The sequence below is a fragment of the Ochotona princeps genome, chromosome 6, assembly GCF_030435755.1.
Source record: "Ochotona princeps isolate mOchPri1 chromosome 6, mOchPri1.hap1, whole genome shotgun sequence".
Lineage (NCBI taxonomy): Eukaryota > Metazoa > Chordata > Mammalia > Lagomorpha > Ochotonidae > Ochotona > Ochotona princeps.
Window position 1 is genome coordinate 23,150,870 of NC_080837.1, and position 14,990 is coordinate 23,165,859.

Here is a 14,990-nt window from a genome sequence, read left to right on the forward strand (position 1 = left end):
TGATGGATGGTCAAGTACAAGCTACAAAGTATGTGTCATGAACCAAGGGAATGAAAGGAAAGCTGGGAACCTCAGCATTTAAAAATCTAATGGTACAGGCCTTGAAAATGGGGAGCATTGTTAGAATATACTTGTATTAGGGCTTCTCAAGGTGGGGGGGTATGGACACGTGTGTGCACATGGATGCATGCGTAGTATATATGTGCACAGGAAGAAGTCACCTGCAGTCTGGGGGATGGGACTGTGAAGCATACCTATCTGGGGACCCCTGCTCAGAAACTGATTTAGTAGCTCTGGGCTGGGGCCCAGGATCTGCATTTTTAACAGTCATTTTCTGGAATGATTCTGCTGCAGGTGGTCTGGGGACCTTTCTCAGAGAATTGCTGCGGCAAGCCAAATGAAAGGGTGGGGAAAACATATCCTAATCAGAAAGCCTGATTTGTTTTATGAGTCTGAGTGAGAAAGCAATATTGGCTTGCCTCCAGGTGCGCCACATTTGCTCATCTTAGGCATATAACTCAGCATGCTGAGAGGCAGGAGTCCAAGCTTCTAAACCCATTTGTACCGGATGCACTATCCAGGCAATACGGTGACCCCACAGAGAGACAAGGACATGTCTGCAAGGATACGTCTGCTGTGTGCCCACCAGTGGGGCTCTGCACTCTTCACTGTGGAAATGCATGCGCCCCAGAACTTAACCAGAGTAAACAGATTCTAGAGATAGACTCTGGAGTGAGATGGTGAAATAGCTGAAGACTGCAAACTTCATGGTTTTTAGAAACCTTCAGTTAGTGTTTCCCAAGGGGTGGGCCACATGAGCACCTGTATCCCAGTCTCCTGGGCCACACCTCAGACTGGATGAAACCAGCGCTGTTAGGGGAGTGATGAAGGCCCCTGCAGGTAAGCAGGCCCTTCGGGTGATGCTCGTGTCTGCAATTAAAGCCCAGAAAGATGCCTGGCCAGCAGAGGCTGGGATGACTCAACTGGAATCCTTTACTGTCTTCTTGACAGTGCTGGGGCAGCCCTCCTGGTCCTGGAGCCTTCCTCCCTAACATGCTGCATAGGTTGCACTGCTCTAAGACCTCTAAGACCTCTGGGCCCCGTGGACAGTCACTTTGGTGGCAAATTTGAAATCCCCCTCCCTCTTTTGGAAATTTCCTTCACCATCTCTGAGCAGCTTGGATGTAGATGGCTGCCCAGGTCCAGGAGGGGCATGCTTGCATTGCAGTGGTGTTCCACATCACATCCCACACAAAAGTACTGTGGGTCTCTGTGGAGAGCAATGTTACCATGCTGTGTCTGACCCTGTAGACTTTCTCGCATTCTCATAGCCTTGTTAGGGATGCAAGTGGAAGGAAAGTGTGGTTCAGGGTCTGCTTTGCATGCACAAGGGCCAGGAAACCAGGAGGGAGTAACTTCACTTCAAACAAGAGCACATGATGTCTTTGATGAAGAGGCACATCAGAACTGCCAGAGGGCAGGAACAAGTCCAGGGAGTGCCAGAGCTGCCCTGCTAATGAAGCCACTCAGCGCCTGGACAGTGTTAATGAACACCCGTGTCACCAGAGGGTCAGTCCAGGGTGCCCGTCTCATTTCTCTGTGTGAAAGAAGAGAGTGCTTCCCCATGGCTGCCCCCTCATGTCCTCTGGCCCCAGTCAACTCAGAAGCCATTGGTCCTCCTAGGATCTGCTGGCAAAGCTGGTGGAGCCTTGCCGAGGGTCATGGGGATTCCTGGAAGGAACCAGAATGAACCACGTGTAGCAGGCCTCCTGTGTAAAGCCCAGCCACAGTTGCTCTGTACCTTTGTAGGTGGCCATTTGAGGACAGCCTTTCTTCATCCTTTGCGTCAAACACATCTCCAAGTGTTCTTTTAGTTTTCCCTGGTAGAGGCAAATATGGCAATAGTGTGGAATTGGGGAAGAAGGGTTAGGAAAAGATACTCCGTCCCTCCCTTTCTCAGTTATGGGGTGCCTTCTTTGTGCCTTATAATGCAGGCTACACACAGTGTCCAGCTGGGGGATGGCGGTTGGGAAGAAGGCACTGAGCCACAGCCCAGCAGGGAAGATGCAGCTCCTCCAGGTGGGGGGAGCGTGGTAGCGAGGCGGGGACAGGGGATCTTGACACAGGCAGGAGGCGCTACTACTGAGGCCTGATGTCAAGGAAAGCTTCACTGACTTCCAAAAAAAGGAGTGGAAGGAAGAATGTTTTGTCCTTAAAAGACAAATTAAAGCATGCTATATTTTACAGTGAAACAAGAAAAACAGTGATGGAGAAATGAGGAGGGATGCAAGAAGACAGGTGGGAGAAAGGGAGCACTGTAGCCAGCGTGCTCTCCCCTACGGGCCAGCACCTGCTGCTGGACAGGACTGTCCCGATGGCTGGGGAGGGTGGTGAGGCACGGGTCATCTGCTTTTCCTCTCACTTCCCCAAGCCCAGCATAGAGCTGTCCTGTGAAATGGCTCAGTCAGTGTTTGCTGATTGAGTGAATGATAATCCTTGATCCATTACAAAGATCCCAGAGGGGAAGTGGTCAAAACACAATGTCAGGGCCATAGTGGATAGGTAGTGCTTGCTTCACAGTTCCCACTTTTGCTGTAGGCTGTTATGGTTGTTTCCTGTACCTTTTCCGGATTCGGTGGGGCTGTGGACAGTGCTTATTTAGCATTGCCAGAATGCCTCTCAGGTGATTTTTTTTTTTTTATCCTGGGGTAGGCTTTCATTCTCATGTATCAAATGTAAACAATAGCAGACACTTAAGATTCCAGCCTGGGATCTTAACCTGTTCTTTCTGGCGAAGTGGACCGATCTTTAGCAAGTGACCAGAATAGAGACTTGCAGCGAGGAGATATGTAATGGTGGGGGTGGGGTTTTGAGGAGGAAAACATGTCATCCTAAAGAACCATAGTTGCCTTGTGGCTGGAAACGTGGCAAACGCATTCTGAGAGCTGAGCCTGGTTCCTGTGCTGCCTGCAGTGCTCTACTCAGGGACACAACCTGTGGCTGTCTACCTCCCTGCCAAGGCTCACCAAGGCTTGCTCTCTACAGTTGGGACTCATTGTCTTTCTGTACAATGTTGTGAAGACAAATTGTATAGTAATGAATGATGACTGCTCATGAGCTGGCAGTTCTCTCTGTTCTTAGTGGAAGGCGGGACTGTCCATCTACTGGGAACTTTATGGGAAGACCCGGACAGGTGCCTCTGTGGCCCAGGGTCCCTGCTGTCTGACACTGACCACTTATGTGTTTCAGGGGAGAATTTGGCTTGCGAGAATACTCCGAAGTTAAGACCGTGACGGTAAAAATCCCCCAGAAGAACTCCTAAGAAGGCCACGGAGGAAGATGAAGGCAGCCTGCACGACCCCCCGCTCTGCTTTTTCTGTAGGACCAGCTGTCAGGACTATGAAGTTGAGCCACAGTCCTGATTTAAAGACTGCAGTGATTACATGTAGGCCAGGCAGGTCACTGAACAACTAGAGCAAACCAGCTGGGCATGGTTTCTTGGCACTCTGGAAGGGGTTAGCTGAATGGCACCAAACATTTGGGGAAGTAGAGGTCAGAGGCTTAGCTGTGGGGCAAGCCACAAAAAGGAGCTCTAGTGTTTGATGCCTTTTGTCACGAGGAACATTCCTCTTGAGGAAAGGTGGCCTTGCCACTATCTTCATTTTCTTCCTTCAGGCTCTCCTCCCTCACCCACCCACCCTGGCCTCCAACAAGTTCTCGGCTGAGCTCATTTGGGGCAGATGTTTGGGCCGGGAACAATTTTCCAAAGTTTTGCAGCCAAATTACCATTTCATGTTCTCCATTTCTTTAAAGCAAAAACATGAAATGCTTTTAGTTAGAGTCAGACCAGACAAAAATGCCAGGAGCTGATATACTAGTTTTTCTAAGAAGTTAAGATTTGGTATAGTCCATCCCCAATCTGGTTTTATTATACCTATAAGCAATCTGAGTGAAAGAAAAGCAGGATAATGCAGATTAAAAGTAGTTCACAGCTTCTGAGCATGCTGTGTGTCCCGGTCCGTGTGTGTGTGTGTGTGTGTGTGTGTTTACTTTTTGCTTAGTTATTTTGGAATAAGCAAGTGGTGAGTTGTTTTTGATAGATGGATAAGATCTTTTTCAAAGCTTATCTTAAAACCAATCCAAAAACAATGCAAGTGAGCTTGAGAATTTGCGAATGCTGGATGACTTGCAGAAATGACTCAGTTTGCAGTGCCGGCTGACAGTGCCTACCAAGTTATCTATTCCTGTAGGGAATCTGGGGCTCCTGCTGCACCCCAGCAACCCTGTACTAGCCTCTGCCCCTCCCAGTACTGCAGGTCTCACTTCCGACTAGCATCCCTAATAATGTGTGCTCAGTCCATCGGCAGTGACCTCGGAAAATCTGGGCAAGCCTAGGGCTTTCTCTTCCCCTTGTAGAGTTCCATGTGCCACAACCACCATGTTCCACCACAGCTCCCGTCACACCCAGTGGTCGGTCCCCACAACATTCTTGTCTCTCAGTGAGCATGCGCTGGCCTGCAGAGAGGAGAACGTGGAATGAGCCTGTCTCCCTTTCCTCCCAGTCTCATATTCTGCTCTGCTTTCCATCAAACCTCCCAGTCCAACCTGCACAGCCTTCGCTTCTAGCCCCCTTCCCTCTTTCCAGCTGCCAAACCCAATCCAGTCTTTAACCTAGCTGCTTTTAACCTATTTAAAGTACCAAACATAACCTAGAGTATGTGGAATACAGGCTATATCCGTATTGAGCAGTTCTGCTAACTACCAGTTTTCTATTTATAACCCTGTCTGTCCATGAGGCTTTCAAGAAATCTCTCCCCCTTGTTACTTACAAACGACAGTGCATTCAGGAGCCCCAGGCCGTGACAGACTCCCCTTTCTGAGTTCTTCACATGAATGTCCTGTTCTCCTGTAGTGTGTCCAAGTGAACATTCCCATTAACCAACTAGTTACCTTTACCTTTGAACTGCAATATAGAATGTGAAAAATGAAGATTTATCTCTTTTAATTTACTTAAAAGAAACCTCTGTGCTAGCAATAAAGCATTTATATTGTGTACTCCTTGGGAGTCCGTGGCTGTGTGTGTTTGGAAGTCCTTGTTTGTGTCACCCTAAGCACGGGCAGGTCCATGCCCAGCCGCTGGGCTTCTCCGCTGTGGCGGTCTCCCACATCTCCCTGAACAGAACGCATTGAGGTAAACAAAAACCTCATTCTCTGACACTGTGTGAAGGTCATGTGTGCGTGTCGGTGGGCCAGCGGATACACACAAAATGACAAGGTTCACCCAGAATACCTCCATAAAAGCAGAAGTGGAGATGCGTTTGTGAGGTTTGTCTTCACAAACATGGACCCCACGGTGAGAGCTCACAGGGCTCATGGCATCTCCAAGTAGCTTTATTCTTATTTACCAAAGTGAACTCAAGTCCAAGGCTGACAACCTGGGGGAGTATTTTTGCAGCTGTAGAAAGGAAGCTCTAATGGTGACTGTACATGCAGCTACAACTTGTTTGTTGTCTTTGTGTTCTGGAAGTGAACTTTTGGAAAAATAGTCCCCACTCTTCAGACTGACAATCTTCCAGTCCCAATCCTTGGAATTTCCCCCCATGTCCTGATCAAGTGAGTCAAGAACTAAACCTGATGATGAATAAGTCCCAGAGTGCGTCCGGCTGGGAGACACGCCTCCCTCAGCCCTGGGGTGTACCACTGTCTGATGGCATCTTGTGCTCCAGAGGAACAGATGTGCCTGGGTTTGAGTCTCAGCTCTGCTCTCAATTCCATCTTCCTGCTGCTGTCCATGCTGAGAGGCTCAGGTCTCACATGAGAGCGGACTGTTACTGGCTTCTGATGTCGGCCAGGCTCAGCCGTGCCTATTGTGCGCCTTTGGGGAGAGAACAAGTGCATGGATGGCTTAAGACAACATCTCTACGCAGAATTGCTTAGTTCTATATTGGCAACATTTTGGCAAGGGGAGAGGTGCAGGGACAGCCAGAACTGAAATGCTTGGTGCCAGTTACATGAATTTATATTGTCATTTCTTAGTTTTTGAGCTTCGGAGTGTTGATTTGGATTTCAGAAATTTTTTAATTGGCAGCAAGTAACAGCAATAATAATAAAAAAAAAAACCACACAAATTTTAAAGTATGAATACAAAAGGGAACATGAAGGTGAGGAACTGAAGTTAGAATGAGGCTAGAAAATGCGAGGGGGTTTCAAAAAGTTTATGAAAAATGGAATTTACAAAGAAGCATATTTGGGGCCTGGTGCAGTAGCCTAGGGTCTGAGGGTCCTCACCTTGCATGCACTGAGATCCCAAAAGGGCACTGGTTCATGTCCCCACGGCCCCTTCCCATCCGGCTCCCTGCCTGTGGCCTGGGAAAGCAGTGGAGGATTTTGTGCCTGCGTGGGAGAACTGGAAGAGGCTCCGAACTCCTGGCTTCAGATTGGCTCAGCTCCAGCCATTGCAGCCACTTGGGGAGTAGATCATCGGATGGCAGATCTTCCTCTCTGTCTCTCCTCCTCTCTGTTTATCTGACTTTCCAATGAAAATAAATTTTTAAAAGAAGGAAAGAAAAAAGCATATCTGGATATAAAACTTTTGGAAATTCAAGCACAGTTTTCTCACAGTACACATTTTCCATGAACTTTTCAAGGTTGTTTCTTTCACATTACATCACTTTTTCCCCCATCACTCTTTTTTTTTTAAATTTTATTTTTGATGATGTTTACATAGTTGATTAGGGTGGGGAGGGTTGAGGATTAGGGGAAAGTGGGTGAGACTATTGTTTCCAAATTTTCTTTCTTCCAGTGTCCCAGAGAAGGAGGAAAATAAAGGGAGAAGCCACACCCAGCCTCCCAACTGCCTCAGTAGCAAGGGCTATGGAATAGCCACCGATGTCATCCCAGAGTCCCCGATGTGGCGTATGCGCCGAGAATTCTGCTCCAGTGGTTCTGATAGTTCTGAAATGCTGTCCATCTCGCTGATCCAAGGATGAGGAAATCCTGCCAAGGTCCACTGGCTGACATAGTCCAGCTTAGAGTCTCCATTTTCCCAGATATTTGTTGTCAATGCTTGGCTGGTGTAACTGACCAATTTGTTTTGCCCTCCTTCCTCTGTTATGGCACCAGATGCCCTCTGCAGGCCGCAATGGACTGCCATATCCTTCGTGTGCATCTGGGTATGCCATCTATTACTCTGTCTAAGCCACTGAGGAGACCCAGCTCTGACACATGCACTCAATGGTCAGACCACAGATCCTGGGATTCTCCCGATGGTTGGCATTTTGAGTCTAATGGTTCAGTTGGGGGTGTCCCCAAAGAAACCTCGTTTGAAGTGATCCCAGACATGACTTGTGGGTGCTTGCCAGTCAGGGTCCAGGCATGGCCCATAGTCACACCATGCTAGCCTGGGGCCTTTTCCTCTTCCTTCCCCACCCATCCTTGGGACCTAAACATGTGAGCAATATCAGGCCCCCGACAACCTCCAGGGCAAGTCCCCAGACCTCAGAGCTCATGGAAGAGAGCAAAGCTCCACAAAACCCCATCACTCTTATAGATCCCTCGCCATGTGTTGAGAACAGACACTGTGTACTCTAATCCTCAGGAGCTAACCTCCCTCTCAAACCCAGTACCCAAAGCTGTTTACCATCCAGTCACTGGCACGCACAGGGGCTGGGAACACACGTGTGGATCTCAGAGCCCGCAGCCAGCAGCTCCCTTTGAAGTTTCACTGTGCCTGCTTCCACAGCAGTCCATGGAAGGACTAAGTGGCACCTTTCCCAGGGCTGCTTAGTAAGCAATCTGGGTGAATAACTCTGGCCCCCTGGCAGGGACTGGTGAATAATGTGTCAGAGGGAGAAGCACATTGCATCAGAGGTCAAAAATGGCAAGAAAAGTCCTCACTCCCATCCCTTATCTGTCGTTTACAAGGTTCCAGTCACTGTGCTCCACTGCTCCCACACTCTGCAGGTGCCAGGTGGCCATCCTTACTCTGCCTGTAGACAGAGGCATGGAAGACTGTGCCACACCACAGGATGGTGGTTCTTTCCAGCTGCCATGACACCCCTGCTGTATACACCATCCTCAGCAAGGACAGAAAGTACAAACTAAATGCCATGTGTTGCTTTGGGGGGTCAGTCTGTGGGACATCGCCATTCACCCAGCTGCCTGGAGATAAGCCGTTACTCAATCTTCTCCAGCCAGCTAGGAGCTAGGATGAGGATTGCAGTTGACTTGCCCTCAGGTTTTGGTCCTGGCACCCAAGTTTTAGACACTGCAGAGGGCTTTGACCCCTCAGGCTGTGGCGGGGCTGCTCCCACCACCCAGAATGACCCCTGCAACACCTGCTCACCAGTGGAGACTGGCTGGGAAGTGGAGTGGGGTATCCACTCTGGATGGCACGAATCCTCCTTGCATGCCTGCTGCTGGTCTGGTTTTCACTTGGTTTGTTGGCCAGACCGAAAGGCAGATCGGCTTGCCAGTTAGCCTTTGATGTGCAATTGCTTGGATAATGTTTCCTCTGACCATTTATCTCTGTAGCAAGGAGGAACCTGAAACCCCGTGGCCCGGGCCCCATCCTATCGCCACTGGCGCCAGAACATCTCTTAATGGCTTCAAGGTCTTCTGGCCTGGCTTTTTTGGGTGTGTTTCTCAAAAGCACCTCATGAACAAGTAGATGCTATTCATCAAGAGGGCCAGAGTTGTTGAATTTCTTTTACAATGTGGTCTTCCCCAGCTTAATTTCAGATGTGCGATTCTGTTTTTTTATTTTCTATTCTGGATAAGATTAGAAGTCCATTCTCACACTCTGGGCTTGGAAAGACTAGGGTCATTGGCACCACCCACCTGTTGCAAAATGCAAGGACTTCAAGATTGTGGGGAGACCTCTTTCTTTCCAGTGCTGGGAGGATAAATCCAGTTCATGGGCACCTTTCCCCAGTTCTTCTTGGTTGGTACCTGAAAGGGACAACCCTCGAGTCTCCCAGAGGAGCTCCTGGACAGCAATGAACAAGAGCCCATAGTGTTTCTCTGGCTTCCCACATGGGGCAAACTCCATACGGGCTGGGGGGCTTGTCTGTGAAAGAGCCAGGGACACAGTCTGTATTTCCTGAGTAGGCTCATCCATAAACAATGCAGTTGAGTACAATCCAGATACTCCTTGTTAATACCACCAACCTCCCTGTCCGGTGGCCCTGTGGGAGGGGTCTTGTCCACCACAAGCAGGCAAAGCCGCTGCAGCCACTGGCCCAGGACTGTTAGGGTACCAGACATGCTGTGCTGCCCGCGGGAGGTGGGGGCTGGGCTTCTCAGGCAAAGGTTGGGAATTGAGGTGCAGGTGTTGGGAGAGGAGGGATCTGTCCACCCATCACATATTTAGTCCTTAAAGTTCACATGTGACACATTCTAATTCCAAAAATGGAAGCTTGTCAATGACATAAAACCCTTCTCTAACAAGTAAATGAACAGATTTTCTCCATTCCTTAGCAGTGTGTCCTGGGGTAATTAGCTACCCAAATCCTTAGTTTCCTCACTTGGTAAAGGGGGAGGTTACCAACCTCACACAGTAACATGTAAAGTGCTCAACAGCCTCCACTACCAGAGTTTAAACAATGATAGCGATTAATAAACCAATAGGTCCACATTTGCTACAACTGTCATCCCAAAGAGGCTGGGGGAAAAAAAAAAACCCTTACATTTGCTTTGGGATCAGTTTCTGTGTAGAAGCCATGGAGGAAGACACCTGCATTGAGGTGGCTTTCATGTTGGCATTAGGACAAATCATTTTGGGAATGCTGGGACTTTGGAAGGGCAATGGCTGTTTAGAAATCTAGGTTAATTCTCCATTTGCAGTGCCTGCAGTCCATATGGGTGCCTGTTTGAATCGCAGTTGTACAATGATCAATCCAGCTTCCTACTGATGGCCTGAGAAAAGTAGCGGAGAATGGCCCAAAGTCTTGGGAAACTGTACCCATGCGGGACACCCAGAAGCAACTCCTGGCTCCCCAGCTTCGGTTCAGCTCAGCTTTGGCTGTTGCGTCCATTTGGGGAAATGGAGTAGTGGATGGAAGATTTTTATTGCTCCCTCTCTCTCTCCCTCTCTTTTCCTCTGTAACTCTTGACATTCAAGTGAAAAATATGTTTTCACTAAAAGAGGAAGAAGCAATCACCCATGTGTGGTTTAGCTCTACCTGTGAAGTTACTGAGGCCCAGAGATTTCCAGCACAGAAGATGCTGCACTGATTCTTGGCACATATTGACTTGGGTGCCACCTTGTGCTGAGCAAATGGTGGCTGTGAAGGTTGTCACTGTGGTAATACTGCCTAGTTTTCACTGCAGGTATGTGGTCACCAAGTTGAAAGATCCTGATGACTTTGTTCCTGGGAGGGAAAATTTACTTGTCTGATTGGGTGTGCTGATTGGCTCATAACACTTCTCAGCAAGGCGACAGTAACCCCTGGGAAAGGATAACTTTTCTGGGAAGCAAAGTCCCCCTTCCCCCAAGGCTACAGAGCCTTTATAAGAAGAACCGAAGCCCTAAGAGCCAGAGTGACGGCTGGCGGAGAAGGGGTCAAGGCCAGAGGCGGCTGCGCAGAGAGCAGCCCTGCTAAGAACAGTTCTGCAATGGCTTTTTCATTTCCTTTTCAATTCCAAACTCCTTCCTTATTTTTACAAAGTGGACACAAGGCTGGCTCCCTGGAGAAATTGATAACCTTAAAAAACCCTTAGAAACATAACTCCGCCCCAGAAACCCACTACATCATCAGGGTTCAGCTTGGGGTACAATGACCCAGGGTTCTGATTTGGCTGTCTTTCCATTCTTTCCCCTCTCAAAGATAACATAACAAAGAGATCAATGCCAAAGCCACATACATATTGGGAACACTTTGTCATGTTTTTTTCCACTTAGCCTCAGCACTATCAATGGTTTTGTAATAATAAGCTTGTCAGGAATTCTTTTCAGGAAATGAAACCACAGTTTTCATCTTGTCTATTCCACACATTGTTCAGCAATGTTTTGTTAACCTTTAAAGCCCCGCTCCGGGACAGAGGCTTCCTCCAGTGAAACTCTTCCCTATTTGGAATTACAAATGGTCACCTAGTTACCTAATTCTTTTTTTTTTTTAAGATTTATTTATTTTTATTGGAAAGGTGGATATACAGAGAGGAGGAGAGACAGAGAGAAAGATCGTCCATCTGATGGTTCACTCCCCAAGTGACCGAAATGGCTGGAGCTGAGCCAATCCGAAGCCAGGAGCCCAGAGCTTCTTCTGGGTCTCCCACATGGGTGCAGTGTCCCAAGGCTTTGGGCCGTCCTCAACTGCATTCCCAGGCCACAGGCAGGTAGCTGGATGGGAAGCGGGGCAGCCAGGATTAGAACTGGCGCCCATAGGGGACCCGGGAGTGTTTAAGGCGAGGACTTTATCCACTATGCTATCTTGCTGGGCCCTAGTTACCTAATCCTAAAGTGACACAAACCCACAAACCATGTTGTTTCTGGTGTCCAGAGCTACTCAAACCTCCACAATCATACAAAACATGTGTTATTAGTAGATAATTATATATGTATAACATATATTATATATATATACTTCAGTCTATAATATATATAATTCAGCCTTTAAAAGGAAGGAAATTCTGATACATGCTAGAACATAAATGGGCCTTAAGATCATTACATAAAGTGAGATGAGCCAGACACAGACAAATCCTATGTGCTCCTAAAGTTAGGAGGCAGAGCAATTTTCAGCTTACCAGAGTATTGTGAAGAATGCAAGGTTTTAGGGCAAGGGACCTGGAACAAACCTTCCTTGTTTAGAAAAGTATGTGGGGGACTGGGCCAGAGCTTGCAGTATACCAGATTAAGCAACTACTTGGGATGTTGGCATCCCATATGGTCATGGGTTTGAGTCCCAGCTGCCTCACTTCCAATCTAGCTCTCTACTAATGGCCTGGGAAAACAGCAAAAGATGGCTCAAGTATTAAGGCCAATGTACCGTTCCTGGCCACTACGGTCATTTGGGGACTGTAACAGCGAATGGAAGAAATCTCTCTCTCTCCCTTTACCTCTGCCTTTCAGATAAGTAAATAAATCCTAAAAAGTATGAAGTCTCCAAAAAATTTCATGAAAAATATAAACTATGAGTCTGGCGCAGTAGCCTAGTGGCTATAGTGCTCACTTTGCACGTGCCAGGATCCCATATGGGAGCTGGTTCATGTTCCAGCTTTTCCACTTCCCAACCTGCTCCCTGCTTGTGGCCTGGGAAAGCAGTCGAGGAAGGCCCAAAACCTTGGGACCTTGTACCCTTGTGGGAGACCTGGAAGAAGCTCCTGGCTCTTGGCTTCTGATCGGCTCAGCTCTGGCCATTGTGGCAGCTTGGGGAATGATTCAGTGGACGGAAGATCTTCCTCTCTGTCTCCTGCTTTCTGTATATCTGACTTTCCAAATAAATAAATGAATAAGTCTTTAAAAATTGACTGTGAAAAACTATACATGGCTTTTAAATTTTTTTGCATTAAAATAAATTTGTCTTTGAATCTTCTTCTCACAAGAACCTGATGAAGTGTCCTTCTAGAATTCCGAGAAAGATGCTGCGGACTGCCGAGAGGTGACAGTGAGTGACATCAAAGTGTGGAAATGTTGACAAGGGAGACCACGATTTCACTGACAGCTCTGTTTCTAAGCACCTACATAGTTTGGCCCAATCGGTGCTGCTCTTGGCATTCAGTTTTCTCATCTGTGAGATAGGGGGTCAAGAGTGGGGCGGGAACAGAGGCCCTTGAAGGCAATGGGTCTTCAACTTGGCATCACCCATCTAATGATTTTGGAAAACTGCTTAAAAACAGCCGTCCCTTTGTGCTCTGACTCAGCTGAACCAGGTTGGGTCCAAGAGATATATATTTGCTGCTCATCTTATTTTAAATGTGAATAATTTGTCATTTTTGAGTGGTAATGACAAGCATTAGGTTTGAAATTCAAAATCACCCCTCCACACACACACACACACGAGAGAGAGAGAGAGAGAGAGAGAGAGAGAGAGAGAGAGAGGTCTTCAAAAAGTTCATGGAAAATGTACATTAGGGAAAAGCTAGGAACGCACTTTGAAAAAAATACTTTGAACCAAAAAACAAAACAAACAAAAAAACACACAGCACTTCTTTTCATTCCATCTGTGCAAAAACAGTTTGAAGCCCTCCTACAGGAAGGTTTCCTTCCAATCCCTTGTCTTCAGCCTTCTGTGCTCTTTCCAGAAGCAAAGCTGGAATCTGTTTCTTGGTCTCTTTCCAAAGATGTCATCGACATTTTTCACATACAGCCCAAGAGCTTGTGCTGCAGCTGGTCCGCAGGCAGGCATGGGAACCTCTCTGGAGGCTCCTTATCTCACAGCCTAGGCAGCTGGGGTTTGCTGTGCCCAGGGGACAGCAATAGCTCTTGTGTGCCATGCCCTTCCTTCTGAAGACCCAGACTGCCCTGGCCAGTGCCATCTTGCTGAAGGCTGGTACTGGGCTGCCACTGGAGGGCTGCGGCCCTGTCCACGGCTGAGGCCCTCTTCTGCCGCGGGGGGAGAGCTGAGCGCGCCTCTGGCATGGCCGTGCACCAGCAGGAGCTTCTCCCAGGCTCACAGCTCACGCACAGCAGCTCACAGGTGCTGGAGGGAGCTCAAGATCCAGGTGCTGCCTCTGATGAAACTAAACAGGTTCCTCCCTCCTGCCTTTTCCCAGGCCACTGTGGGGAGACACAAGTACCACCGTGGGTACTGCCTCATCCCCTCCTCTCTCATCAAAAACTAACATAAAGATGTTGTTTCCCAAAGTTGACTGATTTCATATCTGTAAAGTTGTACCAGAAAAGGAGTTGGAAATTGTAGAGAGTCAGGGCCTTTCATTCCTGACATTTGAGTCAGTAATGGCCTTACAAATCTTCTGCTAATGGTCCCAACAACCCTTCCCTTCCACATACTCCTATCCTTAGCTAATAAATAACACAATGAAGCTTCACCAGGGGTCTGCTTTTGGACAAATTATCTTTTCAACACTTAGATCAGTTTACTGCCTAGCCTGGTTGTTTCCTGTTTCTAAGCATCCAATTGGCTTGCCTCAGAGCTGGACGGAAGTATGGTCTTTGTGTATGAGTGTAGGAAAAATTCCTTCGCATTTTTGGAAATCCAATGTTCCTACACTCTAGAGCTCCCAGGGGGAACATCCGCTGTGGCAGAAGCAGGCCTTGCTGACTAGGAGACCAGGCACCTGGGTTCTGGTCCCAGCTGTGCGCTGACTCCGCCCCTCCGAACAAGTACATGAAACCTCCAGGCTGGCGTGTTCTTTAAACTGTGAGTTCCCCCTCTCCTTTGTGACGCTTCTTCATGTTACATTGTTTTCTGTAAATCTCACCTCTGCCCTGGGTGAAAGGTATGATCAGTTGTTTTCTTGGTGTGAACTGAGACTTTTAAAAGTGTCATTTATTCGAGGGACAGAGAGATGCAGAGAGGAAGACAGAGAGCTTCTCTTCCACTAGTTCACCCCTCAAATGCCCACAATCACCAGGATTGTCTGCCTGAAGGTGGGAGCTGGGAACTCAGCTAGGTCTTCCATGTGGGTGGTGGAAGCCCAGAGATCTGAGACATCACTCTTGCCTCTCAGAGTACACATTGTTAGTAAGCTGGTATCAGGAGCTAGAGTTGGAAGTTGAACCTAGACATTCCCATTTGGGATACAGGGATCTTAGCTAAAGTCTTAACCACTAGGCCAAGTACTTTGCCCCAGAAACTGAGGTAGCAGCTGAGGAGCTGGTATTCACTTTTCTTTTAGACCTTGGGGAGGAGCATTCAGGAGAGACCCTGGCCCCAGCCTTCGTCAAACTACCCCCCACTCTCTTTTCTTCCATCTCCTGCTGACTCATTTGGTATCCTTCCGACCCTCCACTGCAGGGTCTCTAGTCCTTCTTGCCAGAGGTGCTCCCCTTTTGTTGTCTCTTCTTCACACTTTTAGAATGGCTGACC

The 14,990-nt window shown here is 48.0% G+C and overlaps 1 protein-coding gene across 1 annotated transcript in view; it reads left to right on the top strand.

Moving 5' to 3' along the window:
* Window positions 1-5,058, top strand: part of ALDH1A2 (aldehyde dehydrogenase 1 family member A2) — a 96,157-nt gene extending 91,099 nt beyond the window's left edge. The window contains exon 14 of the mRNA XM_004578046.3: window positions 3,250-5,058. Within this exon, the coding sequence (XP_004578103.1) occupies window positions 3,250-3,322 (73 nt within the window). The 3' untranslated portion in view covers window positions 3,323-5,058. The remainder of the gene's footprint in view (window positions 1-3,249) is intronic.
* Window positions 5,059-14,990: the final 9,932 nt, after the last annotated feature.